The 27,900-nt window shown below is 36.9% G+C and overlaps 1 protein-coding gene across 7 annotated transcripts in view; it reads left to right on the top strand.

Moving 5' to 3' along the window:
• SORCS2 (sortilin related VPS10 domain containing receptor 2) overlaps positions 1–27,900 on the top strand; it is a 538,682-nt gene that overhangs the window by 418,277 nt on the left and 92,505 nt on the right. For all 7 annotated transcript variants that reach the window (XM_064711730.1, XM_064711728.1, XM_064711726.1 and 4 more), the window contains exons 4-6: positions 11,430–11,594; positions 16,298–16,371; positions 25,645–25,709. In XM_064711730.1, the coding sequence (XP_064567800.1) occupies positions 11,430–11,594; positions 16,298–16,371; positions 25,645–25,709 (304 nt within the window). The remainder of the gene's footprint in view (positions 1–11,429; positions 11,595–16,297; positions 16,372–25,644; positions 25,710–27,900) is intronic.

The following is a 27,900-nucleotide window of genomic DNA, read 5'->3' as shown; positions in this document are numbered from 1 at the left end:
TGATGCTGAGCAGTTTGCAAATCACACCACTAGTATAGTGAATGAAATTAGTGGAGCTGCTTTCTGAATATGACAGAGGAAATGAGGACAGTGTGTAGCTCATGTGAATTAATTTGCCATAAATAATTATTGTTTCTTTAAAAATCACCAAGTTCTCATTTGGGGTTAAAAAAAAAAATTGCTTCAAAAAGCACTCAGCTGCTTTTAGTGCTGGGTGTGGCCAGTCTGGTTTTTGCAGCTGTATTTGTTTACTTTTATCATTATTGCACCTACAGGCAGAGGTATGATTGAGCTCGGCACTGTCCAGATGGGAAACAGGGAGAGAATCTTGCCCTGGGCAACTTGTAATCAGGCTGACAGAAAAATGGATGTGCTGAAGCCCTTTGAAAACCTAGCTGGGACTACAGGCATGCTGAGCACAATTTAGATGGTGGGGTCTTCTGCTGCTTTGTTTATGAATGCTAGCATCAGTGTTATTTCTGCATGCCAAATCACCACATGGATCTATACAGTTAAAACTCAGAGAAATTTTGGTAATTTTTATTTTGGTAATTTTTCCTGAAACATTCTTTTTAGGATCCTTTGAATAAACATACAATATATTGTTTAGTTATCCAACTAAGTTGGATAACTATGTTTAGTTAGATTATTTCACTGATCATGAAGGTCTGTTTGGAGGCAATTTGGGAAAACTAGCCATCCCCCTGGACAATCTTGGTTCTTGAATGAGGTTTATCTTTTCTCTTGGTTTTTGAGGGAGGTTGGTTGCATGGGAAATTGAGTTTTTTCATTTTGTGGGGGGGGGGAAGGTTGAGGGGGGTTTTTGTGGTTTTTTTTTTTTTTTGTAAATATGCCATCTTTGATACCTTCTGAGTTCTATAAGCCCTTTTATTTTCAGTAACTATAAATAAGTTATAGTTTATTTCTCTACAAACTTTTTCTTGTCCGCTTATAAATTCTCTCAAAGAAATGCCTAGGAACAAGCTGATGAAGCGAGATAGATTTGATTGTGAGACACTGTCAGGCAAGGGAATGAATAAGTTTTTTTTCTCCCCTTTTTTTCTCCTGCATGTCACTGAACTGTTTAACTTGCAATAAATTATCAAGAACTGTTAGTAAATTAGTTTGCCCCCTGGGACAGGCTGTTGATTATTTTGTGATTTCTATTTACTTTTCTGGAATGGACTGCAGTCTCAGATGAGTGCTTCTCTCAGGAAACTCACTTGAAGAAATGACAAAAGGCCATTTTTTTCTGGATATAGATTATACTGGGAGTTTTTAATTAACTTTTAATTATGTGAAAGAGGCTCTTTATATATCCCAGTGTTTCATTTTTTATGTCTCGTCCTTTATGGCTTGCTCACATTGGCCTCAGCCGAGTTAGTTGTGTTGTATTATGGTGATTTGATGGTGCTTACAAGTTTTTAGGAGCATTATCTGAAATGCAATCAATAAAAAGTCTGTAAGTATTCTTACATTTTTTATCAATGTCTAGCTGTGGTCCCAGGCTGCAGTGGCTTAAAGCATAAGTGAAGAACAAGATGTGTTAGACAGTTATACTGGCAAGCGTTTTAAAAAATAAGTAAGTACAGTGTCATTTACAGGGCTAATGCGAACAAGGGAAAAAACCCAACAACCACAACAAAAAAGTCTCAAACAAAACAACAAAAAACTGCACCCAAAGCATGCAAGAAGAGCCGAAGAGCCACCAAAATCTTTTTTTTTTTTTTTTTCCCTTCTTAACCTCATGACAACCTTCTTCCAAATGCCATACATGCTTCTCCAAGAACAGCAAACTTATAATTTTGTGACCACAGCAGTCTTCCTGTTCCTAAACAGGAGGTGCAGCAGGGCATGTTCCCTAGCTGTGTCCCTCATCAGCTGTGTTGGGAAGTTATCTTCCACACACTGCATCTTTTAACACCACTCAAAGGACACCTATTTTTATTCACATCTTGTTGGTATTGATGGGAAATGTAGAGAAACTGTGATAAATGTAAAGTCTCATAAGACATTCATGTTACAGCCTCAAGAGCCACTGCAAAAATCTTGTAAGGGCAAAAGCAATGATAAGGCTGATGTTTTGTTTGGATTAGGCTTTAGATGGCATCAGTCCCAGGGTCTGCAAAATGGTCACTTTTCTATCTGACTGGGATCAGAATTGTAACCCCAAGACTAATCTAGGTCTTATGTTTTTAGAGCTCTGTGTAGTTGCTTGTCTTAGAAAGGAAAAGAACAATATTGCCTGGATTTTCTTTTTCCATATCAGTTATAATTTGTAGCTGAATCTAGCAATGTTCTTGGCAGGAGAGAAAGCTCCTGAAATCTTTCTTACTGTTTTCTGTCTCTGAGATGACCCAAGCTCATCAACTTTCCATTTCCAGTTAAATATTATGTTAAAATCAAACAAAATAACAACCAAACAAATGCCTGTTTTAATTACAAGCTTTTAAGGAGGATTAAATGTTAGTAAAATGAGAAAAGGAAATTAGTAGAAATGTTTGTTCATTCATTTTTCAATGTCTGTATTCACTTTTGAACTACTCATTAAAATGTAGTGGAAAAGAGTGAAAATAACATTCTCAGGAACAAAGACAGAAACAATAACACTTTCCCCTAAATTTTTCCAATGTAGCAAATGAGCATGAGCATATTATTTCTATTTCTGAGCTGGTTTGGGTGATGTGCAGCCTTTCTCTCTAATATGTGTGAGAATATGTGCAGAATTACCTAAGGTTTAGTAATAATGGCATTCAACTGGGATGAGGCCAGGACTTGCTCCTGCAATCACACATATGAGTGCTCTAACAACTAATGAACAAAGAGAGTATCTCTGCCCCAAAAAATATTTTCTAACCATGTGCATAAGGTGGAGCATCCCCAAAGGGAGCTGTTCTCTCCCCCTAAGGCCCTCATGGGCCCCAGGAATCATACTTGTAAATCTGATGTAAGTTCTCAGCAATACATTTCAGTTATGGAAAAAAATATGCTTTTCAATAGAAAAAATATTTTAAACATTCTCTTCCAAAAGCACCAGTCAACACCACTCCCAAGTACACCCAGAGAAAACTAGGACAACAGCTACCAGATATGTCTATTTACTGAAATCCTACCTCAATATCAAATGAGTATTTTATAACTGCAAAAAATCTAAGCCCCAGTGGAGAAAGGTTTATTATCTGCAGTGCTGCTACAATCAGCCACAGCAGTACTGTATGCTTCTGAATAGAAAAGCTCTATTCTTCAGTGAAGTCCTTTTTCTATTAATGAGATTCACCCTAATGGGACCAAAAATTACTTTAAAAGACATTTTCTTTCTGCTTTTCAAGGGTTTTTTTCCAGTCCATTTGGACTGGATATCAAAGATAAGGGGAAATATTTCAATAGCAAGAGCTTTTATAATTAAGCTTTGTAGCCTACATAATGGAGATATGGCCAAATTCAAGTGAAAAATAATTACTGTTTTTCCAGCATTTGCCTCTGCTCCTCTCCATTTTTTTCTGTCTCCCATTTTCTTCTTCAAACCCACATAATCTGTTGTGACTTAAGTATGAAAGACTTGCTCAGAGCAGCTCTTTCCCCCAGGTTTATATTTTCCCTCCTGGTCTAGGGGAGAAAACCTGTTCAATCTTTAACTATACCCAGACCTCCTTTCGGGCGAGTTCCTACACTTTTCAAAAGGGATCAGGAGCTTCCTGAAGGAAAAGAACTTTAACAGCTCGTTTCCTAGTTCCAGCTACCCCTTTAGGTATGAAAATTGGCAAAAGCAAAATACATGTGAGACACTTGTGAAGCACTTTGCAGATGATGCTAAGACAGGCAGGATATTTATTGTTTTCCAGTCTTCAGGAGCTCCCAGTCACTGAGTCTTTCAAAGCTCTCAGTGATTAGAGTCAGCAGCTTCAGCAGCTTTGGAGGTGGCCCATCTGGTTCCTTGACTTTGTGTTTGCAAATGTGTATATTCACACTCACACACACATACACACACATTTCTTACCTACAGGTTTGGAAAATTCTACTTATTCTTCATAACTTCTGGCAGTGTTATTAATTACCTTGATCTCCATAAAAAGTGCTCTATAAAACTGGGAGAGAGAGGAGTAGGTGTGCTGGAAGTTGATGCCTCAGCTGGTGTTGGGGATGTCTTGGGTGCATTATGGGAAGACCTTTGCCTGTGAAAACACCCGATGAGTATTTGGGATTGGACGGGAAAAATGGTGCAAAGTGAGATTCCCCGGAACAATGTTTTGTGAGCTCATTTTTGTAGTCTTCCCAGAAAATTCTTATACAGCCTTATAACAGAGCTGAGATTCATAATAAAGGACCACAAAGCATACCTTTAGTATTTTTAAGACAGAAAAGTGTTTATCTATTACAGAAGATGATGAGGTCCTGATCAATCCTGTATGAGTGATAATTTTAGCCACCACAACTGCCTTTTTTCCTTCATGTTTTCTTCCTGTCACTAATTACCATCCACTGGTAATTTCTCTTTGAGCTTAGTGCAGATTTTGCTGTTGACAAATTAATGGCTGGTGGCTAGGAACTGTTTGAACTGTTTCTTCATTAATTTAGATCAAATCACATACTGCAGTCATTTGTTGTGCATCCATTATCCTGTTTGGAAAGCATTGTTTTATATTTTTGTTCTGTGATGTGTTGAGGCAGAAAATATTTGCAGTTTAGTTGGAGGTCTACAAAATAAGCTCTTGAATTCGATTAATCTGTGAAATGCCTAAGCTAAAAAGGTCAGTGTGTGCCTGTTTTTTCCAGTAAGTACTAATGTTTCTGGAAATTTTGGTGGGAAAGAGTGAAACTTGCCCATTTCTGCTTTTAATACAACTTTTTTTCTCTTCTTCTTTCTTTTTTCTTTTTACCTCTTAGACACAGAAAATGTTTTTGTTTCATAGGCAATATAAAACCAGGTTAGGGAACATTTCCCTGCTGTGACAAGAATTGGTGCTATGCCTTTCCCAGTGCTATTTCCCTCTCAAACTGCTTATTTAGAGCATACTGGAAAAGACCATCTGATTTAGTTCTTGGTACACTGGAGTGCATTGATTTAAATCCTTTAAACCCAAACTTTTGAATATGTGAACAAACCTATATGGGGACCACCCCTCAAAGCATCTCAACATTAAGTTTCACCCACTTTGGATGTAGGAATCTACAAGGGATACATCAAATGATCACTTTTGCTGAAGAATTAGCAATAGCCAGGCTGACATGGGACTTTGCAAGAAGATCAAAGGACTCTTCTGTTTTTACTGTGACCTTTGGCATATTCATGCCTTTCTCAGTATCTGGCGGAAATTCCTAATTTGCCTAATGTGTGCCAGTTTTTTTGAATTCTCAGGCTGGCAGCATGCTCTGAAATGCTTTTGAAGAGAGCATTTCTCAAGAAAATTTGCACTGTCATGGTAGTCAAGTGGCAATGATGTTTTGGTTCTAGCAGGTTACAGATGCATGAGGTTTGTTCCTGTGGAGGGTTTGGGATCAGCTTATGTATCCCTACCCTTCTCTAAGTGAAGAGACTGATGGACTGAGTTGTAATTGGTATTCCCTAGAGACTTGGCATCATCAGCCCCTTTGAGGTATAGTTCAAAAGATCTGGCTGATTTAGTTAGATACAGGTTGCTATCAGGGCAGAAATTTCATTCTGTTCATCAACACCACTCAGAACATCCATAGCTGTTTCTCTGCAGGCATTCATTATTATGATATGTAAGCACCCTCAAACTTGATTTCACTATGGTGAATGCCCTAAAGGAAAGCCAACTATTTCAAAACTATTTTATTATCTGATTATATTATTTCAGGCTTGCTTAGGTGCAGTGTTAGCCAGCTGTGCTCTGTTCAGTTCCTCTGATCACATTTTTCTATTAAGGTTCTAGCTCTGATGTTCACTTCCTCTTCAGTATGTCATATATAACCAACTGCTCCAGTTGCTAACCAGCTTATTTTAAGATCCTGACCTCTAAATATTCATTCCACATCCTAAAGTGCCTAATATGTTGCTGATACTAGACAAAAAATATTGCACCTCCTGTTGTGATATTCCAAATGATTAATGAGCTGACCACAACCCAGGGGAGAAGAAACTATGATACATTCTTTCCATTAGCTCCACCAGGATAGCTTCAGATGGGCTTTGATTGTGTCCTGAGATTATGTGATTAGTGTAGCAAATAATTCTCAGGAATTATCCTTAATATTCCCATTTTCCTCTCCCTTATGGTGTTTCTCCTAGAGACTAGTTGCTGTTTTGAAATGCTTCTGTGTGACAGCTTAAAAGGGATTCTTCAAGGGAAAATAACAGTTCTAGATGAAGCTGTGAATGCTTAACACGAAAAGTAAAATACTGTTCTGGGGTGTATGTAAATTCCTTTCTATATGTGTTCCACCCAATTCAGTTGGACACAGAAGCAGACTTATTAGATCCACTCATAACTTAGCATTTGTGAGGAGTGATTTTGTAATGCATCTTCCTGGGAAAATCTACAAGATTAAACTGCTATCTGGGAGCCATTTTATTTTACTCTCTGCTTGGAATGACCTTGGGCTGATTTTTTAGGTATTGTTTTTCACCACTCTGAGAGTAAAGGGACTATATTTCACTCTCACTTAGACACTCTTGAGTTATCAGGTCTCTCATACCATCTAAAATAAAAATCATAACCCTTTGCAGTCCACTTTGTGTGCTTTATGAATGCTGCCTGAGAAGCAACATCTCATTTACAAGTGGCACCAGAACCTTTAGTAATCTTCCTCTCAGCCAAGTGTATCTAATAACACATGAATAACATAAATTATAAACCCAAGACAAATAGATGAGTTAATTAGTCTGAAAAACGTTGAGGGTGTGATTGCAGTGCTGTAAAGCTCTGTGAATGCTGCCCTGAGATTGGCACTACTGGCACAAAGGCCATTTCCCATCAGAGCTGTGCAGGCACAGAGGTCTCTGTGATGGTGTCACCAGGTGATGCCCTGTGCTCAGCACCTCGTCTCCAGGTTGGCCAAGCACCTTCACCTAGGCATTAGCACTGCATTTCTTCATGGCTTTAAGGGGAAGGAGGGCAGATTTAGATTGGATATTAGGGAGAAGTTCTTTACTGTGAGGGTGGTGAGATGCTGGCAAGAATATTGTTCAGACTAGTTGCTGATGAGCCGTCTCTGAAAGTGTTCTATGAAATTATTTGACCTCAGTGGGGATGGCTTATATGTTCACATCATTAAGGGTTTTTTCCCTGGAGTGGGTCCAGCATTCTTTAGGATTATATCCCCAGAGATGAATACTCTATGTCCAGTGGGAGTTCAGCCTACTGGAGATGGCTGAGAAAGGATAGGTTCTTCCTGGCCATGCTTGGCTTCTCGGTGCATGTTGCTGTGGGCTTAAATGAAGAGTCTCTATATTTTTTTCATTTCTTACTCTGCCCAAACGAGGTTTCTTCTTTCAGGGTCAGCATGGAGTGCTGAGGAGTGTCTTCGTTTCTGACCTTATGGAGTATTATAGAATTAAAAAATAGTGTCTCATCTCTCACCACTTACTGCAGAAGTCTCCTATAGCAAGTCAGATGCTGTGAGTGTAAAAATTTATTAATCATGGGCATTTTTACTTTTTTTTTTTTTCCTTTGAAACATGAGAGAAATAGAAAGGAAAATAAAAGCTACAATTAAAATTAAGATCAGTTGCTGCAGTTGAAAGAGACAGCACAATTGTAATATGTTAGAAAATTGCCTTGTTTTACAGAAAGTGCTGATTAAGATCAAATTTGTCTTGAGTTTAAATTTTGATTGGACGTAAACTGAGGGGAGGGGGGTTATATTTCAGACACAGTGCAAATGATGCATGTTAATATCCTCTGTTTATTGCCACTTGAAATTGCAGCATAGCTTCGAATTGCTGCCAAATCTACAGTTAAGACTCCCAAGTAATCACTATGATTATTCCAAATCTTCATGGTAACAGTGAAAGAAAAAGTCTGATATGCAGAGAACTGTAGCCTAAACCATCAGAATCTTTTCATTCTTTGGGGCTCAGATTGTGATTCCACTCATAGTAGGAATAGTTAGACAGGCATATTGGCCAATCAGTCTTGAAAGAGTGATTAAACAAATGGATTTAATTATGTTATTTTCAGATTTGCTTGGTTTTTCTGTTAACTCCTGCCTCACTGACTTTTTCTGTAATGAGGAAAAGCATGGCTTTTATTTAGTTTTGGAATGGTTGAATTCCTATATTGGCATGGTGTGGTATTTTCCTTTTTTATCGGATTTTTTTCCCTTTCCCTTTGCTCATCTATAACAGATACTATTTTTACTCTTTGTCTTTACAATCCATAGGGCTGTTTATCCATAGGGCTGTTTATCTCCTTGAAATATATATATATATTTTTTTACTTCTGTGTAGCTACTGGCAGTTGTAGACTTACATAAGACCTGAATGTATACACATGTTATTGTGGTTTATTTAGCTGGATGGAAATTATGTACTGATGTCTGAGATAAACAACATAATATAAAGCTACAATTGAAAAAAAACTGCAGAATCTCACAGGAGTCAGAAACTATTTGGAAAATGTTTATAAGGAGCTCAAATTTATCTGTGCTTAAAATCTGTTCTGGTTTTTAAATACTCAGTTATTCAAGGAAGAAGTTTATTTTGAGGTAAAGCCATCACTGCTAGCTGGCTCTCCAGACAGTATGTCCCAGTTGCATCCCTTCATCAGCTGCTTGCGGGAGGGTTTTGCTACTTGTTCCACTTACAAAGTAAATAAAACTTGCTATGGAAAGCATCTAATGTGGATACAATATTTACTCTGGAGCATTTTCCTAAATAACTAGTGTTAGCCAGCAGGCAAGTCTGAGCAACCGGTGTGTTAGCTGTGGGAGGAAATCTGTATGTCTGACACATAATGATCAGTTTAAACTATTGAAATATAAATCACAACACTGAGGGAAATTCAAAAATATTTATTTAAATGAATTATGATGTGTGTGAATAAAAGAATAGTTAGCAACCCTGCCATATATGCTTGCAAATCTACAATCTTTGGGCTGTTTTAAAGTGGATTTAACTCCAAAAGGTACGTAATATTTTTTGAAGGGCAGCATTAGCAAATATCACAGTGTGTTTGCATTACATTATAGCAAACTTTTTTTTATTATTTCAGTGTTGTTGAGTCCACATTATGAAGCTTGGCCATGCCTATATTTAAGCCTCATTAACAGTGAGAACCACTCCCCATTTTATGCATCTCATTCCTTTATTATTTTGAAGCCATAATTTTGCTGTCTTTGAAGTGTAAGATTTATAGGGTCAGGGAAGAAAAAAAAAGCGAGGGAGTATTTTTGTGGTCCAGAGATTACTGTTCTGGTCTAGTGCAGTTGATGCCTTTTCTGGGAAGCAGATCCTTCTCTCTATGTTCTGGTCACGAACCAACAGGAATGAGCACTATGTACCTCTCTCAGCAGGAAAATAGTTTGAATTTATTTATTTCCAAGAGAAAATAGATATTTTAAGCCTAAGTCACAGACGGGAGTCTGGCAAGAAAGTACAGATATCTGTGCTTGGCATAAACACTTCTTCACTCCCCCTTGAGATGCAGGCACAGGGACAGGGCAGCACATGGCAGCCACATTCAATTTCAGGTTCATGCCATGCCTGCTGCAGAAAACCTAATTAATGAGTGTGTCACAAGAATCTCTGAATGCTGTATCTAGGCCACCAGCAGCTACTGGTGGAGTGTAGATAGCAATGAATTAAACAGACACTGAAGGGACAAAAAGCCCAAGAGACAGAAAGCCATTGGATACAATAGAAATAAGAGAAGGCATTTGTGAAGGTGTCATTTACAGAGACTTTCCAATAAAAATGTCATTTTCTTTCTCTTGGGTAAATTATATCATTAAAAAATACAAGATTTTACAAAGTAATGGGTTATTATTTTGCTCTTCTTACTGACCTAGTCATGCAGCTAATGGAATAGATTTGCCTTAATAAGTGCTTTAGTGTGGGATTTCAGCACTGGACCATGAACCCTGAAGTATCTGCGGTTGTCTCTCTTGTTCAACAATGTACTTCAATAAGTGCCCTATTTGAGGTATATGAAAGCCCTAGAAATTAGTGCCACTGTGTGTGTGCTTCAAGGAAAAGTGCACATGCTTAAGTTACTTGTCAGATTGGAGCATCTATAAATGTTGAATTTATAGTTTTCCCCCCAAGACCAATTGCAGTAAAAGCTCAGCCCAGCTGTCATATCTGTATAATTCATTAGAAGTTTCAGAATTTTAACTTCAGCTCTGCTCTAAAACAGTGACTACATTAAAACTGTACTGTTTTTGTTAATCTCTTTCCTTCTCTGTATTCACATTATTGTGATTCTGTTTGCATAAATCATTGCCATTTATCTCTGTAAGCAATTTACAGTCACTGTATTACAGTGATCAGTATTCTGTGGTGTTTTCTGCACCATTTGCTGAATATTCTAAATACATTTTGAATTAAGGATTTTTTTTAAATTGTTTTTGAAGAATGAGCTAGAGAGAGCCCAGTTGGACTTCAAAAATCCAGTTTGTTTGCAAGCTATCAGTTGATAAAGGCAGATTTTTGAATGACAACTGGACATTTTTGATCTGGAAAAACAATCAAAATGGATCCTCACATTGGCAGTTTTAGAACCATGATGTTATAGCAAAAGGTGAAGAAGTTGAAATTACTGAAATTCTAAATAAATTATGTGGGGAGAATTTCTTTATTGCTTAAATCTTAACATAAAGATCACCCAAGGAATCAGCTCAAGATATTATCTTGAGTCAAGGCATTGTTTGGACCTGAGAAGGAAATGCAGATGATTTGTTGGCGTATTCTTCTGCGTCAAAGTGAATTGCCTTTTTATTCAAAATTTGTCAGGAAGAGGAGAATGATGAAACAATGGAGAGATATTATAAAGAAGTTATTTCTCCTCAGTCATTCTTCTGCTATGGCTATGATTGCTTTTTCATTTAGTAGCCTCACTAGATAAAGAGATATATTTATATAGACATGTTAAAATAAGTCATTATTGGTAGTATTTTTCCTTTTTTATTTTCATTAGTTCGGAGATTTTATCATGTTGCCTCATGACCTTTGTATTAGCACCAAAACCCAAGGCAATCATTCTGAGCAGAGATGAGAAGCATAATCAGTTTGGTGTGGATTCCAAGAGAAGTCATAGAATGTAACACTCACAGGTTTGGTCAGGGAAGATTAATAAAATCTTACAATCCTTTTATCTTAGGTGATTTGAGTTTCTTGTCTGCATAATTTTGATATGTAAGATAAGATGTGTACAAAATCTGACATTATTACAAAAAAAAAAACCAAGACTCTATTTTCTGTTACAGAGAAATCAGGCTTCTGAAGGCTTCTTGTTGTTTTTGTCTTTTAGATAATTCTTGTAAGTTCTTCCCATAATGACCGTGACCAAAGCCTTTTCATAAGCACAGATGAAGGAGCCACTTTCCAGAAACAACCCATCGCTTTCTTTGTGGAAACTCTCCTTTTTCACCCAAAAGAAGAAGATAAAGTACTTGCTTATACCAAGGAAGGCAAGGTAAGGCTTGAAGATAAGCATTCCTTTGAAATTTAGGAATTGGTCTATTAAATAAAGTAATTCTAACATGCTGCTTAGTGTTGGGTTTTATGAAATAACAATTGCCCAGAAGCGAATCATGTAGTGGTTTCTTAGATTTATTTAAATATTTATTTAATTGATGTCCAAATCTATGTGGTTATTGTAGTTTCAGTCCTGGCATTTTCAATTGTTATGAATGTTGGGAATATTTATCTTTCTGCATAATACAGTTAAATAATAATGAAACATGCTCCTCCCTAGAAAGTGACCATAAACAATTTATAGTACAGTAGCAAGTTAATGAAGTTGAAATATTGCCTCCACAGGCTGTTCATGGAATATAAAATAAACTCATACAAAACAAGCTACACACTCACATAGAAGAATAGGATTTGTGGAATCAGTGACTCTGTAGAAGTGTATGATAATGATCTCCCTTATAGTGGCTTTGTACCACTTTCAAATTCAGGAGCTGTTACTGTTTGTTAATTTTTACCCTCTTTCAGATTTCTTGTGGTTAAACTGTGAAGTCAGTTTTCTGGGTGGGTTGGGCTAAGCACTGATGGGTGTGCACACCATCTCTAAGTGTGTAGCTCATCTCTTTTCCACAGTGCCAAAACTGCAGCTGCAAACTTTCTGTTATTCCAGTCCTGGTAGCAGCCTTGACTCGCCTCTACCATTACTCCTGTTTTAAACTTAAATTGGTAAACTCCAGTCCGTTTTACCCTCATCATACCTCACAAGAAAGTGATTGTTTATGTGGTGAGATTAGTCAGAGAAGTTGCACATACTGCAGCCAAATACTGCACTGATTCCAGTGATGTTATACCAAGTCACCCTTTTGGACATGTTTTTGAATATATAAGTTAACAGCTCATCCCACACCAATTCATGTTTACAGGGGTTTGCAAATAAGGGTAGAACTAGAATAAAAACATAGCAAACCAAACTAAGTCACAAATTACACCAAATATTTTACTTTTGTTTGGTTTGAAATCCTAGCACAATTACAAATAATTTGAATGTATGTTATGTAAATAAAATGCATCAGGGAAGCCTGAAGTAATGAAAAGCCTTTGTTATGAAAATGTTTTTTTCAGTTTGGCTTTTGTTCCTGACAGTAGATATAATTACTGAATTTTTTGTAGTTACAGAGTGGCAGAATCATGTAGTGTAAGAGCCCAAAGTGTATGAACTGGTTGTCCAGCCCACAACAAGTGGGTAGAAGTATTTGTCAGAAGAGACCAGGAGGTAGAAGTACAAAGTGAAGCAGTTGGTTTGTGTTTTGATCAATTAAGCATGTTAGGAAGATTTTTCAGGCATTTTATAATTGGATAATCTCCCCAAAGGAGTGAAGCTACTATTTGCCATGCTTAAAATATGACTGGACCAAAAAAAAAAAAATAAAAGAGGAACTATAAAAATTATTCATTAAGGAATAGTTTTGCAAGAGTAGCTGGAAGGGTTAGGTAATTTGATAGACTTTTCTCAGGCTTTCAATGACACAAAAAAGAGTCAACGGTAAAGACTTCCTTGACAAGCCCTACATCTTTACCTTGGATGTGTAGGAATGAAGGATGCCTTTGACTATAACTGGGTCAGTAACCTGCTTATGTTTTGTATGAAACCTGATCTATTTGGTCTAGAAGGGAGAGGAAGATAAAGTGATGTTTTCAGAGAAGGAGTTGAAAATCAAAATTGCAACTTGACACAAGAAAAGGTCACTGTACTAAAATCAATGATCGTGAGAGATAACGATGATTTGAAATTGCCCTGAGGAGTCAGTACACTCTAGGTTTTTGAGTTAAGTAACTTTACCTTCCCTAAAAAAGGTAGTATCAAAATATAATGCAATCTAAAACTCTAAACTAGAGGAACTATTAGCTTCTGTTACTCAATAAATTCCTTACAAAGGCACTTTGTAAGAGACTGCAAGGAGACTGCAAGGAATGCAAGGAATCAGGTCCTTCATAAATAGCAGTCAGCAAGGCTTCTTTGTCTACTGGAGCATCTTGGCCTTTTTCACAACTTTTGATTCGATTTAGGGCTTATTTCATATTGCAAAATATGCGTTGTTCTTTCATTCAGAACCCTAAATTCTGTTTAAATAAATCTCTAGCCTCTAGCTGACACCATAAATGAATGCAAATCCAGTCAATGTGGTTGGATTAATCCATTTACTACCTCAAATCTATACACTCTTTTTCTGGCAACTCCTCAGTTATAATGAATAACAATCATCTATTTGCTGAGCCTACATAAATGCTTCTAGATTTTTTTAAAAAATTGTCAAGGATGCAATGGATTTAATTTTTCACTTGGAAGCAGAAAGGATGAAGTAATGGCAAAACAGAAAAATATTTTCAATATTTTCAAAATGCTTCTCCACATATTTATTGAACAAGTGAGCATAGGCAAAATTATAAGACCTATTAGACCTGCTTGCTTCAGCCAGAGATATTACCTGTCTACTAATATAACTGTTTTCACATCCTATCTAATCTCATTTATCATAAGTGCCTATAAAAAAATACATATGGATCACTTGGGTTTTTTTATGCAGTAAGTTCAATGTGTACATAAGTTATTTTTTATCTCCATGTTGTTTTTTATATATTTCATATACTGTGTCAGTTAAAATTTCATTTGAGTCTGAATATGCCTTATTAGTCCTACTTCACTCTCCCTAACAGTGAGATTGCAGGGGCCAAATTGTTCACTCATAAGGTGCCAGACTTTGATCTGAACTGTGTGTGTGAGCAGATAGTTTGGCTTTGGGGAAGTGGGGGTGGATTTGGTTTGGCCTTTGGCTTCTCTTGTACAGGTGTCACTGTTCAAAGAGCAAGAATCTTTCATTTTCTGCTGAAATTCACTGATGACAAAAATATATCCCTTTGTTCATGTGCCAGTGTTGTCCCTAATCCTAAACAGTTCTCTTCCCTCTTGCTGGGAACATCTGAATTCTTGGCTTTCTTTGCAGCTCAGACAACAGGGTTAGGATAGTGCATTAAATGATCATCTCTCCCAGATTTAAGCAGTCCACTGAGGGAGGTTACTCAGTGAGCAGGTACTGTTTAGAAAAATGGCAAACCCAATGGTCTCTTCTCTGCAATGCCTGTGGTCACAGGTGTTTGAAGAAGTAAGCAGCTCAGGTTCCTCACCCTGCTCAGTCCAGTCCAGTTCATTCACAGCCACATCCAACCCCCCAAGGAGGTTGCTCAGAGCAGGATGTTATAAAATACCCTGATTGCAGCAAATCCTAAGCCACATAAAATTAATAGCAAAAATTTAGCAGCAAATCAGGAGCCTGGCTCTGCAGCCCCATCATTTAGCTCTGAGGATGAAGAATTTTTGATCCCCAATCATTTCTCTCTGTGCATTGAGTGTGTCAGTAGGCAGCCTAAGTCCTCATTGTAGTTTCCTTCTCTGTGGTCTGTCTACTTTAATCAAGTGTGCAATGGAAGGAAGCCCAGTTATTGTGAAGTGCAGATAACTGGGAAATTCTCTTTTATCTCTAATTCAAACTTCAGTAAATTTACCCATAGAGTTTATGCTGCATTACCTCAACCTTTATCTTTACATATTAATATTGCTGTTTTTCTATAATAGAACATAATACAGAACTGTGGGGGCTTTTTATCTTTTGTCATTGAACCTATCATTTTAAAACATAAACATTCCTGACTACTCCTTTTAAGATACTTTCCCCCAGAACATTCAGGTACTGAACTGGTGAATTCTACATCAGAGAAGAACAGTTTTATTTGCCTTTTTATCCCTCTTATTAGATATATCAAGAGAAAACCCATCTTATGTAAATTGGATCAAATAAGAAATGCATGCAGACAGCGGGGGGCTTTAAATCTGTCTTTTCAGAAGTCTGATAGAAACTTCCTATTTTAACTAGAGGAAACACATTTTGAAGGCAAATTCTAAAGGAAGGAGATTTGTTAAGAGCTATTTTAGATCCACGTTATTCTGGGGGAGAACATCTTTCATCTGCAGTTTTGATATCCATCCATATCATTAGCATTTGGTTTTTTTTGCCAGAGGGGAACTGTTTGTGGAGAAGGTGGAGCTGGAATCCTTCTCCTCCAAGTAATTTTGTGCCTCTGTGCTGAAGGACCACTTCTCGTGGGTTACAAATTAGTGTCTGTGGAGCAAACCCATAAGTGCATCTTTCATCAAATCTCTTAAGCATTTCTGTAATATATTTTGGTCCTATTTTATCAGAGTTTTAAATGCACTGACTTCCTAGCTTAAGTAGTTTTGATGGCATTAAGGCTTGAAGCATAAAGGAAACATTTGCGCTTCTTTGGTCAATGAATGGGAAGAAGGAGAAGTGCCCTTTTACCATCCCTCTTGTGTAACCATGCTGAGGTTAAAAAAAAAAAAATCTGACCCTAAATGAATTGTGTTTTCACAGTAAACAAAAAGTCATTGTTGCAATATTTTCTTTATTATAGATGATATTTTAAAATAGGTTCCCTATGAAAGGCAGTTACTCTGGAAAACAAGGTACTGAGCTCCCGGTAATGTGTTTTTGGGCTTGTTTCATTTTTTTTCTTTTAATTTGTGTACAATCTGTCTTTCTAATAGTGATATAGGGCCTGTCTTTGAAAATGCACAGTATTATCAGTTTCCTATAATCTAATTTTTCACCTTCTTTTCTCCTTTTCTAGATTTATGTATCTATTGACTTGGGGAAAAAATGGAATCTTCTGCAGGAACGAGTTTCTAAAGATCATTTCTTTTGGTAAGAAGTATGTTATTTTTGAAATAATAAAATGAGCAGAGAAAGTGTTTAATTCTAATCCAGAAGATTTGTTATTTGTTATTGTCCTTATTTTAACAGATAATTTTTTTTAATGGTATAGCTTCTTTAAAACCAAAATTAAACTTCTGATAGTGTTTCAATTAATTTTATTTTTTAAATTGGTCAGTTTGACACTCCCACCTTTCACATTTAATTTTGGTGTGTAAGTACGTATTTTTTATTACAGGTTTAAGTCATACTACACTAAACACTTGTGTTCCCTAAATGGCTTTTAACTTCTAAGTGGACTCTGATCCTTGTCAGTTGTGCAAAGTATAATTTTCCATATGTCTGTGGAAACATATCCAGCTTTTGGTGGTAATTTTGTGGTGTGCTGGGGGTGTTGCCAGTATTGCAATAGATGCCTGATCTTGGTTTCATCTGTGACCCTCACAATTTTTCACGTAGTTGTTTCACTCTTGTGTTGAAAAAAATACTCATCCTGGCCCCACTTGGGGTAAAAAAAAAAAAAGCAACAGAACAAAACTTGCACAAACTGATTACAAAGCACACAGAGGTGTTATGGTGCCTGCAGATACATGGCCACTGCCAAAGCATGATTTGGTGAGCCAAGGGCGTGCTGCATGTGTGCTGATGCTCCTGCAGCCAGGCAGGGGGAAGGTTGAGTCTGGGGCAGGGGCACAGGGACAGTTCAAACCCTGTCTGAAAGAGCTGGGAGCACAACACCTAACCTGCCCTGCTGCCCCGTTGGTCTCATTAGCGCTGGGCACAACACACACAAGATTTTTCACACTTCCAAGAGCCTCATTTTCAATCTGCAACCTATTTACTGCCCATAATTTTGATGTAAGTAGCCTATGGTTGGCTTGTAGAACATTCATCTGATTTATTCCAGTTGCCCTCAACTTCATCTGCTGAAACAGTTGAGTTGAGCAGACACTTTCTGCTTACCTGCTCCTGCAAAGTATAGACTTGGACAGCTATTGAACAGCTTATTTCTGCACAGCAGATGGAGTTTCATAGGCCATACACTTTGCAGGTCTTTTAAGTACCCCGTGGAAAGGTATGATTGTTTTTAAGTAGCACTGTGTGTCAGAAATGTCATATCTGCCTTATAACCAATCCTTCCCCAGCGAGATTATATGGGATGTAAATCATGAGGGCATGTGGTTATGTCTTTAATAAAAATATTTTAAAATGCATAAAGTCTGGAAACCATCTAAGTCAATAACAGGTAAGAAATAGTAGTGGGAGCCTCTCACAGACTTTTTCTATCGGAGTTTTTGCTCATCTGACACTTAGCACACTTAAGTTATGAAAAATACAGAAAGCCACTGAAATGTGTCTCAGTTTTGCTCCAACCCAAATAATTTGTCTCTGTTTTCAGTATGTAAGGATTAGGCCTATGAGGGCATGTTTAATATTAAGTCTGTATTTTGCTGTTTCAGAATCCTTATGTTTCCTTATATCATTTGATAGGAATAATTCCAATGTAGTACTTCAAAGTCATGGTTGTTCATAAATGTCACATTCCTCACAAATAAGAATTATAAATTTGAAGATTCTGTACATTTATAACCAGTAGAAATATTTTTAGGGGGTTGGTTTTCTCTTTTCTATATCACCAGAGTTATTTCTCTCAAAAACTGTATCAGCCAGCAACAGCAAGGGTTTGGAAGCAGATGTTCAGCGCATCACTACCAAATTATCCTTCTCATAAACTTACATAGAATAAAGATCTATATTTTACTTCTTTCTCATATGGAAATTTGCAATTTATAAAGAGTGAGCTGTGAGTGGAGAGTTGGACATGCTTGCTTTCCAGTGGGAGTTTGTCTGTCGAGTGAGACTTTCCAGTATTTCATGGCCTTTGTCACCCAAATTTTCTGAGTGATAGATAGAAACAAGTGTTTGGTCATTTTCAACAGATGTAAGAATTGGGCTTTGTAATAGCTTGACTGTAAGGAAAAGTCTAGTGTTGTTTTCCTGTCAGTGTACATCTGATGTGTTAAAAATATTGTGCCAAACTAATTGTACATCTCATGATAAATGAGGGCATGTCTCTTGCTGATCGTGGCTGCCTGTGCCAAGAACATTTCACTGGGCAGATCTTTAGCAGATGTTTGCTCTTTGATTTCAATTTGATCTTTGCCGCCGAGGTTAATGATATAGCCTAAGATTTTTATTTCAGTCTGGTAACTACAAATATTATCAGTCATAATATTTTCCTGTGCTTTGTAGAAACCATTTTTTCTGTGCCTCCAGAAGCAGCCAGATCTTCATGCATTTCCTGAAAAAGCTTTTCTTTCTGTTTTCAAAAAGAAATGAAGATCTAAATACAATTAATTTCATAGAATGTGTTATGTATTTATATTAAGGGAAGGTCAGTCGAGACTGAGTATTCTAAATATTTATGTTCAGAAAGATATTATAGATTTATAAGCAATATATTACTATCATCTTCAAGGGCTTATTTGCTTTCCAAGTGTTCTTGATCCTTCCTTAAATATATTTTTAGATTTTATGTGTGGAATTTGATCTTTCATGATAGTGAAATGGAAATATTATTGGCATCAGTGGAAAGTGTATACAACCATCTCTAATTTAGGACCACAGAATATTTTCTTCTGTGTTACAGTGTGATCTTTTCTCACACCATCGTAGCTGATTTTTCTATTTGATTCATTTATTCTTTTGGAAGAGAAAGCTGGCTAACCCTTCATAAGAGCTGGTCTTCTCCTAGCATTTTAGGAGGCAAAGGAGGCTTCCCGGAGAGCTGGTTGATGCCCCAGGCCTGTCAGTGTTTACGAGGCATTTGGGCAATGCCATCAACCACTTGCTTTAAATTTTGGTCAGTGTTAAATAGGTCAGGCAGTGGGACTGGAAGGTTGTTGTCAGTACCTTCTGACTGAAATAGTTTATTCTACCCTATTCTAAAACCAGAGTTATAAAGCAAAAGCATGAGAGGCAGATTTGAAACTAACAAAAAATACTAAGTCACACTGTAATTTAAAAGATTTGCATCAACACATAGAAAGTAAATATTATATTTCTGTATAAATACTAATTAGCAATTTTTTAAAATTTTGAGCAACTTCTTTTTCTGTAAAATTAAGAAACTTTACTTGCTTTGACCAGTTTTACTTGTGCCTACAAACTGCATTTGCCCAATGTGATGATTTCTGTTTAGGAGATGTTATAGCACCCATCCTTTATAACTGATTTTTTTCAGTTCTTGGTGCATTTGTAGCATGGAATGCAAAGATATGAGCTATCCCAGCCAAACATCAAACACCCACGCATTAGATGGTATATAACTGCTTTTGTGTGTGAAGCCCATTTTGAAAAGTGCTGCATTATGTGGTAATCCTTGAGGAGAAGAAAGAGAGTGGAGTTTGGGATTCCTCTAGGTCTGCTGCTATTCTTCTCAGTCCCCAAGGCTTATGCAGCATTGAGAAATCCTTTTGATTTCTCAAAATAGGTCTCAGTAATACATTAGCAAAGAATAGATTGTGAATCAGCTGTCTACACCAGCACAAATATACCCTGGGATGGTAAGAAATGAATTGGTAATTACCAGAGAATTAGGCTCAACACATTTCTTTTATGACTATCTAGAGCCTTAGGAATTCTTTATCCTTGACTCACTTGGATATTTGGATCCTATGCTATGGGCATCTGTTCTTATTTTTAGCTACAGATCTTCCATTTTCTTGAGAGGTAAGAACATAAAAATAAAAAAAATGATGAGTTTATTTTGATAAACAGTTGTTCTCCAGGGACAAAGTTCTGTTCCAATAATGAAATTCCATAGAGATACTCAGTCACAGCTGTACCCATTTATGTCAAATGTAGTGGGTGCCTGGCTGTTCAAGGGTCGGGTGAAAGAGAGCCATGTCATGTCCTGAAGGAGAGAAATGCAAAGAGGATTTCATTGAGCCTTTGTCACTGAATTTTTCACTTGTGTGTAAAGCCAAGAATCTGTATGGGCAGTTATTCTTATGTTTGACTTAATCACTTGAAAAAGGTTTTGTTTCTGTGTGATGAAGTGTGTGACTGGTTCATGTGGCAAGGTTTGGTAGAAAGAGTGTTTAGAGCTTCTGTGGGATGAGATCAGGAGCTGCCCTCATGTCAGACAGAGCCAGTGCTAGCCAGCTCAAAGGAAAACTCTCCACTGGCCGCACTGAGCCTGTGGGTGAGGCTGCTGGTGCCTCTGTGATAAGAGATTAAAGAAAGAGTAAAAAGTGCACAACAGGTGTGAGAATATGTGAGAGGAACAGCCCTGCAGACACCAAGGTCAGTGCAGAAGGAGAGGGAAGAAATGCTCCAAGTGCCAGGGCAGAGACACCCCTGCAGCCTGTGATGAAGGCCATGGTAAGGCATTATTCTACCCTGTTATTCATAAGCAATAAATTAAATTACCCTTCCCCAAATCAAGTCTGTTTCACCTGTGACAGTAACTCATGAGTGAGCTCCCTGTCTTTATCTCCACTCTTGAGCTTTTCATTATATTTTCTCTCTCTGTCCTGCTAAGATGGGACAGTGAGAGAGTAGCTTGTGAGCATCTTGTGGCCAGCCAAGGTGAACCTAAGGCGGGGGAAAACCAAAGTAGCTCTTCTGTTTGGACAAACATGGCAGGAAAAACATTTTTTAGGAATAGGAAAAAAACTATAACAGAACATGCTGTCTGTGTAAGGCATTGACTGAATCATTAAAGGTGTGCCTTTTGAAGTGGATGGGAAGGCAGCAACGCCTGAAACACAAATCAGTCATAAGCAGATTTATTTTTAGGCTATATGAATCAAATAAGAGGTTTTTTTTCCTAAATAACCAGCTTGCCAAGAGTCAATGCCATTTTAAACTAATTAGTGAAAACATTTGTATATTTTTGATCTGCTTTCTAAGCATGGCAGGGCCATTAAGCCAATTGCTAGAAATCAGGGAACGTTACTTTTTGGATAAACTTTATATTCCAAGATTATGTGAGGGGCAAATTGAGGCATCCAGGAAGTTTTCAGATGGCTTTTTTTTGGGGGCTCCTGCACATCAGCAAGCATGGTTGTCTGGATTTGGTTTTGTTTTCAGATGTCCTGTTTGAAGTTGTCTCTTCATTAATAATCACCCAAATGAACTGCATCAAATGTTTAACAGTGAAGGGATCCACTGGAGGTAGGGAAGACGTTTGTCCAGAGCAGACTGTACTTATTAGTGTTTGCAGACAATTGATCCCTACAAAATGAGTCTGGACTACTGGAAACAAAGGGTTTCCTGCTTGAAGTAAAATTGAATCATAATTATTATTGAAGGGACTGATGTTTATGATTTACATTTTGAGATGTGTACTATTACATTCAGTGGTGATTAACTGAATCATGGTATTCATGATAATAATAATGAATATGGCATAACTGTGAAATTTCAGGTCAATATTGGTGTTTTCCTAATGCTGCACTGAAGTAGAGGAAGAAAATATATTTATTTTAGGGAAAAATAGAGGTAGTTATATAAAAGAAAAGATGCTATTAAAATAATACCAAAAGTCTCTCATAAAACTTTTAACAGAAAATTCTAAATTCTTAGAATTTCAGTATAATTATTTAAAACTACAAAATATCTAATGGTCTCCCATAAAACTTTTAACAGAAAATTCTAAATTCTTAGAATTTCAGTGTAGTTATTTAAAACTACAAAATATCTAATGGTTGTACCATGAAGTATACCTTTATACACCTACTAAGACAAACACAAAGAGCTTTGCAGTCACCTCCTTTGCACCATTTTCATGCTGATATAATGCAGTTCAGGTCAGTGAAATTACCTGGTGAATCACTAATGCAAAAATTATGAAGAACTAGGTCATACAACAGCTAATCTTTCAGGAGAACTTCTATAAGTGTAAAAAACTCATATGCATAAGAAAACTAATCCCTCAAAAAAAAATTTCTAAAATTACATTTTGCAGAACTATTTTTCCCAAGAGGCTCAACATGGTGTCAGACAAGCACAAGGGAGATAATGGGAGTTTGTGTTCACAGGAAAGGGAATAAGCATATTGAGTCTGCTTTTATTTACACCATCCTGCAGTCAAGTTGCAATATTTTAATTCTGAAGTGTTGCAACCATCCTGTTATGTGATCTGAAGTGTTGGTGTGTTGCACTTGCTTTATCCCACATGGTACACTTGGTCAAGAAATGCTTCTTTTCCTAGAGGAAAGCATGTCTGATCTGAAAGTTAGTCTGAATTTCATTGGAAAACTCAGCAGTTGAATGTAAAAGATTAAAAAGTCAACCAGAATACCCTGAGTTTACCTAAGTAAAACTACTAAACAAACAAGTGGTCCCGGACTGCTGAGGTGAGAACATTTTAATTGCAAAGTACTTTGAGAAGAGTGGGGGAATTTTAACCAAACCAAAAGTAACCACTAATGAAATTGAGAAAAAAAAGATAGTTTATAAGAAAATGCTTATTGTATTTGGAGGGAAAAAATATTAGAGCTTATTCTAAAATGTCAATCAAAAAGAAAGAAGCTTTCAGATTATCAGGGTCCATTGCATCTGTGCTTTATAAGACAGAAGTCCTATGCTAAACCAGCTGGGGAACAGTAAACTGTCCTTGTGAATGGATGTGTGGTCACAATGCTCACACCAGTAAAATGCATTTATGTTGTGGTAGTGGCAGGTTTGTAAATGAAATTGCCAAAAAACCCTGACTTTGTCTTACATTCCTCCCTCAAAATGAAAAAGTATGAAACTGATCTTTCCTTTTCAGAGGGCCATGTAAGGTTTGTGTTCCTGTATGCACCTTGTCTGCCTGGTATTTTCAGAAGCTCAGCAGAGGGCCTTGCTCTGTGTTTAGCCTGCAGAGCATCACACAACTTTTCCTCTGGTTCATGATTTAAGCACAAGTAAAATAACTGTATTATCTTTTAAGTACTGTTGGCAGAGGAGTCCACTGAAATGAGATTAGTTTATTCTTCAGGGATATAGCTTCAAATTCTCTATATTGGTTATACTCTCTTCTGGAGATTTTCTTAGCAGCTGTAAGAGATTTGGTCTTTTTTCAATAAAAGAAGAAAGGACTATTCCTAAGTGTTTTTAAAGCTGGGAAAAGGGACTTTGGAGTTCAGAAACTCTGCTCCATAGCTGACATTCAAAAGTAGCCTTTGAGGGTGTAACATCCTCATTGAGTAAATAGTGTCTGCTGCTAGAGTTCATCAGTACAATTGGAGTAATGAAAAACACAAATAATATTTTTGAAATATTCTGTATAATTTATAATTAATTAAATAATTATAATTAATAAGAGTCTAAAGGAGAAAAGTAGTCTGGGTAAGGAAGTTTCATTCTGCAGTGTTCATTAAAACAGATCAGTTACAACTTCTTTCTCTGAAAAATTACACTGGAAACAAGATTTGAATCTACATGTGTCAGCTGCCACTGTTAGGAGGAGCATGTAGAAGTGAGATCATTGTAATTCTGAGCTGTTGAAATAAAGATGAGAAGGTAAAGATATTGACAAATACCTCAAACTGTGCTTATGAAATCATGTGTGATAAATTATAGATACAAGAAATCATTTCAGAAGTACCCAAAAACTTTCTTTGCATTATTGATGTTTATTAGCATCTCAGGCTCAGGCCCAGAAAATTCAACGCAAAAGTTTCTTTGGTTCAGCTGCCTGAGGTCCAAGACTAAAAGTAAAATACTCAGCAAACATTTTCTTCCCTCAAATTGCTGACTACAGAGTTATAGCAGGTTTGATTTTGAAACATAGATAACAGCACACACAGCACAAAAGTTCACAGATCCCTTCCCTCTGCTCATTTATATTTTCATCAGACATCAGTGGATCTAAAATCTTTCTAATCTAACGTATTGCCTCCAAAGTGCTTAAGTAGTTTGTGTCTGAGGGATCAAATTCTTAATAAATATAAGATTTTTCCATGCATTTGCTAAAAAAAACCAAAATCACACTATAAGTTTCTCTGACATCTGATGGCTTGAAGGGGGCTCATCTCTCCCCCTCCCTTTCCTCCTTTGGCCTGGTCATTTATCTTACTAGGGAAAAACAGCATATGTGATTATTTCTGGTTCTTATGCAGCAGTGGAAATCATCCAGTTTCTTCCCCCTGGCCTGTGTTCCTGAGGAGCCACCAATTACTGAGTCTGAGTTTTAACCACTCCTCATAAATCACTGCTACTAAAACCATTAAACAATGATGTAATTTCAGTCCAAAGTATAGCTTTATGGCATTTGATTGTTAATAATTGTATCAAAATGATAATCTTCTCTTAAGTATCTTAATGGACCTTTTTAATATCTGCATCCAGCTGCACTTTATCACTCAATGGATCTCCTTTGCATGTCTTCAGCTCACATTTTCTGCCTCACTCTTGCCCTGCCAGTGAAGGGCCTTGAGAAAAGTGATGTGTCTGTGGGAGTGGGGCTGGGTTCTGCTTCACGTTCTGGCTCTGCAGAATCTGCCTGACTGATGGCAATAGAAGGGCCAGAAAAAAGCACAGTTGGGGCTGCCATTGCCAGGCTGGGATGGGAGCCCTGAGGGCAGAAAACTCATCTTTTGGCTGAGCATATTTGACATGAGAGATATTGGGAGAAAATCATCCTGTATTCCCATTACACCTTTACAAAGTTAAACTGTACCTTGATCAACTCTGACTGAATTTCTTTCTCAGGATATTTTTCTCAAAATTATTCTTCCCTTTCTTTGCCAAAGCAGAATGTATTCTCTTGAATATGCTAACCAAAGATACATCAATTTGTTATGGAAACCATGTGTCAAGTTTTAGATATTTCTAATAAGAAAGGAATCTAACTCTTTTTTAGCATTAAATCTGCTTTATAGTCTCAAATGTTAAACATAATTGTAAAAAGATGCTACAGTGCTTGCCAGCGCATGTGAGTGCATATCTGTGTGTGTGTGTGTATCAATTTATGATTATGTCAGTTTTTTCCTAATTTCATGCATATTTCTACTCTTTTTTCTTCAATTGATTCCATTTATATGCATTTTTTAGTAGAAGAGATTCTAAAGAAATTTAAGAAAAGCATAATGTAAAGTAGAAAAAAATAAGTTGTTTATAGATGTTAGTAATAGGACATTATAAATGGGTTTATTTCATTCCCAGCTAGAATTCTAAACCTGGTTGGTATGAAATCCTCTCTTTTCTTCCATCCGCATGATTACTATGCTGTAGGTGGCTGTACATAACTTGATTATATTGTGTTCTCAGGGCTGTTGCTGGTGTTGACGGCGACCTTGATTTAGTTCATATGGAAATCCAGGACCCCACTGGAGGTATGCAAATGAAAATGTTATCAATTGATACACTAGTATATAGTTATTTCTCTTTGGTTTAGAGGTACTTTTTGGACTGTTTTTAAAACTAGTCAGAAGAGAAAATGTGCAAGTCAGATTCTTTCTCTGTTTATTTGTAGTCAGCAAAACTGTCCTGTTATATAAAAATATAGTGTAATTTAAAATCTACTTGTTTTTCACTTTAAGAGGAATTGATGTCAAGATGCTAAGTTCTATTGATAATGTCCATTAATAGTGCAATTTATCCTGGCATTTGAACATTAAACAGTTTTTTCTGATTTGCAAATAAAACTGGCAATGCAGTGTTAGTGCTGGGTAAATGTCTATTAATGTGAATCATTGCACGTGTCAGGTCTAGTGCAGCAGCCACCATCTCTTAGAATTTCCTCATGTTATAGCATCCAGTATACTTTGAAACTTCAAAAGGGAAATAAATGGAAAAGCAGATTAGCAGTCAGAATGTGCTTAAAGAGTCACCATGATTCCAAATGCTTGTATAGTTTCTTGTTCCCTATCATACTCTTGAAAGATAATTTAATTCCTTGAATCAGATCATCTTAGTTCCTGTGCAGTCTAAAAGTGAGCCATAAAGAATGCACAGTTTGACTTGCTCTGTTCCCATAGCTTTTCTTAATTATAGCCCTATTAAAAAAAATCAAAGTTATCTTGTTAAAAGCTGAATGAAAAAAAGTCTAAATCTTTTAACAGTGAGGTTTATGAGACATGGTGACAGCTCCATCAGGTGTTTTCTTTAGAGACAATGTAAGATGATTTTTCAGGGACTGAATGTTAAGGGGGTTTTGGTTGGTGGTGCATTGTGGATGGGTTTTTTTTTTTTTTTTTTTTTCTTTTTCATTTGGTTGGTTTTGGTTTAGGGCGGCTTTTTTGGAGGGGAGTGTGATTGGTTGGCTGGTTGGTTTATTGATTGGTTATTTGATGTTTTTTTGGTTGGTTGGTTGCTTCTTTTTTTGTTTGTTTGTTTCAGTTTTGGTGGGGTTTTGTTTTGGTTTTTTGGTTTGTCTTTTTTTTTTTTTTTTTGTGGGATTCTTATTTTATTTTTTAAGTTTTATAATTTTTTTTTTTTTTTTTTTTTTTTTTAAGCAGAGAAAGAAAAACTCTCATGAAATATCTCCTGGCTAGATTCTCAAGAAACTGACTTTATGCAATTAGGGTCAATACAAGCATAGCCATTGGTTTTAGTGGAAACAGCATCTTTGCACTACCCATATGACAAAGATCTGTAATTTTTGTGTTGTGAACTGTGAACACCTGCAAGACTTTAAATGGTCCATTGCTGCACGAAATGTCCTTGTGGTGATGATTTGGACATAAACTGGAGAACTTGGATTGACTCTAACTGCCTCTTAAACAGATCCAGATTTTAAAACAAATAATTGTATCCAGTGTACTGGTTTGTTCTTCTCTAATAAAAAGTCATTAAAAGTGGGATGCATTTCCCCTCACACTGCAAAAGTAGTGAAGGACATGGGGATACATTATTTGCTCTCTCACACTGTACCTGGAGCGTGGGTAGCATTAGTGATCTGGGCACAAGATTGTGTGAATAACATTTGCCTCACTGTGCTTGGGCAAGTCAGTCAACTGCTTTGTGCTCAGAAGCTTGTGACAAAGGATGAGCTGTACAAGAGCTTAGGGAAGGTCTTAAAGAGTCCCAGGGAAGGTGTTTAAGTCACAGCTGGTGTAAGATAATGATTGTTGGCTCTGCTGTCTCTGATAAGAGCAGATTGTATCAAAGATGCAGTGGTGCTGTTCTAAGAATCCAGGGAGAGAAGATAGTCCTTGCTAACTGGAGAGGAAGAGAAAGGCCAAAGCCTCCTCTGATTATAAATCAGTCTAAGCTTTTGCAGCAAGGTATTAACTCTGAATATAGAAATCCTGCCCCAAAAGACCAGTTCCAATAGTGTGCTAATAGTGTGTCTGAACATTCTTACAGAGCTTTGAAAGTAGGCTTTAAAATTCTGCACGCTGTCTATTAAATGGAGCCTGATTCTTTTCTCATTCATCACAATTTTATACTTGGGGTTGATCTATTGATTTCAGTTATGTTGTGTCAGGCTGCCGTATCTCCAAGTGAATAATTCCAAGTGAATATGCTCTGTGCATAGGTTAAGTGAGAAAAGAGGCTCCTTCTATTATCCCCACCCATGAA

Source organism: Zonotrichia leucophrys, chromosome 4, assembly GCF_028769735.1.
Source record: "Zonotrichia leucophrys gambelii isolate GWCS_2022_RI chromosome 4, RI_Zleu_2.0, whole genome shotgun sequence".
NCBI classification, from domain to species: Eukaryota; Metazoa; Chordata; class Aves; order Passeriformes; family Passerellidae; genus Zonotrichia; species Zonotrichia leucophrys.
The sequence above is the reverse complement of the archived record's forward strand: the minus strand, read 5'-3'. Positions and strand labels throughout refer to the sequence as shown.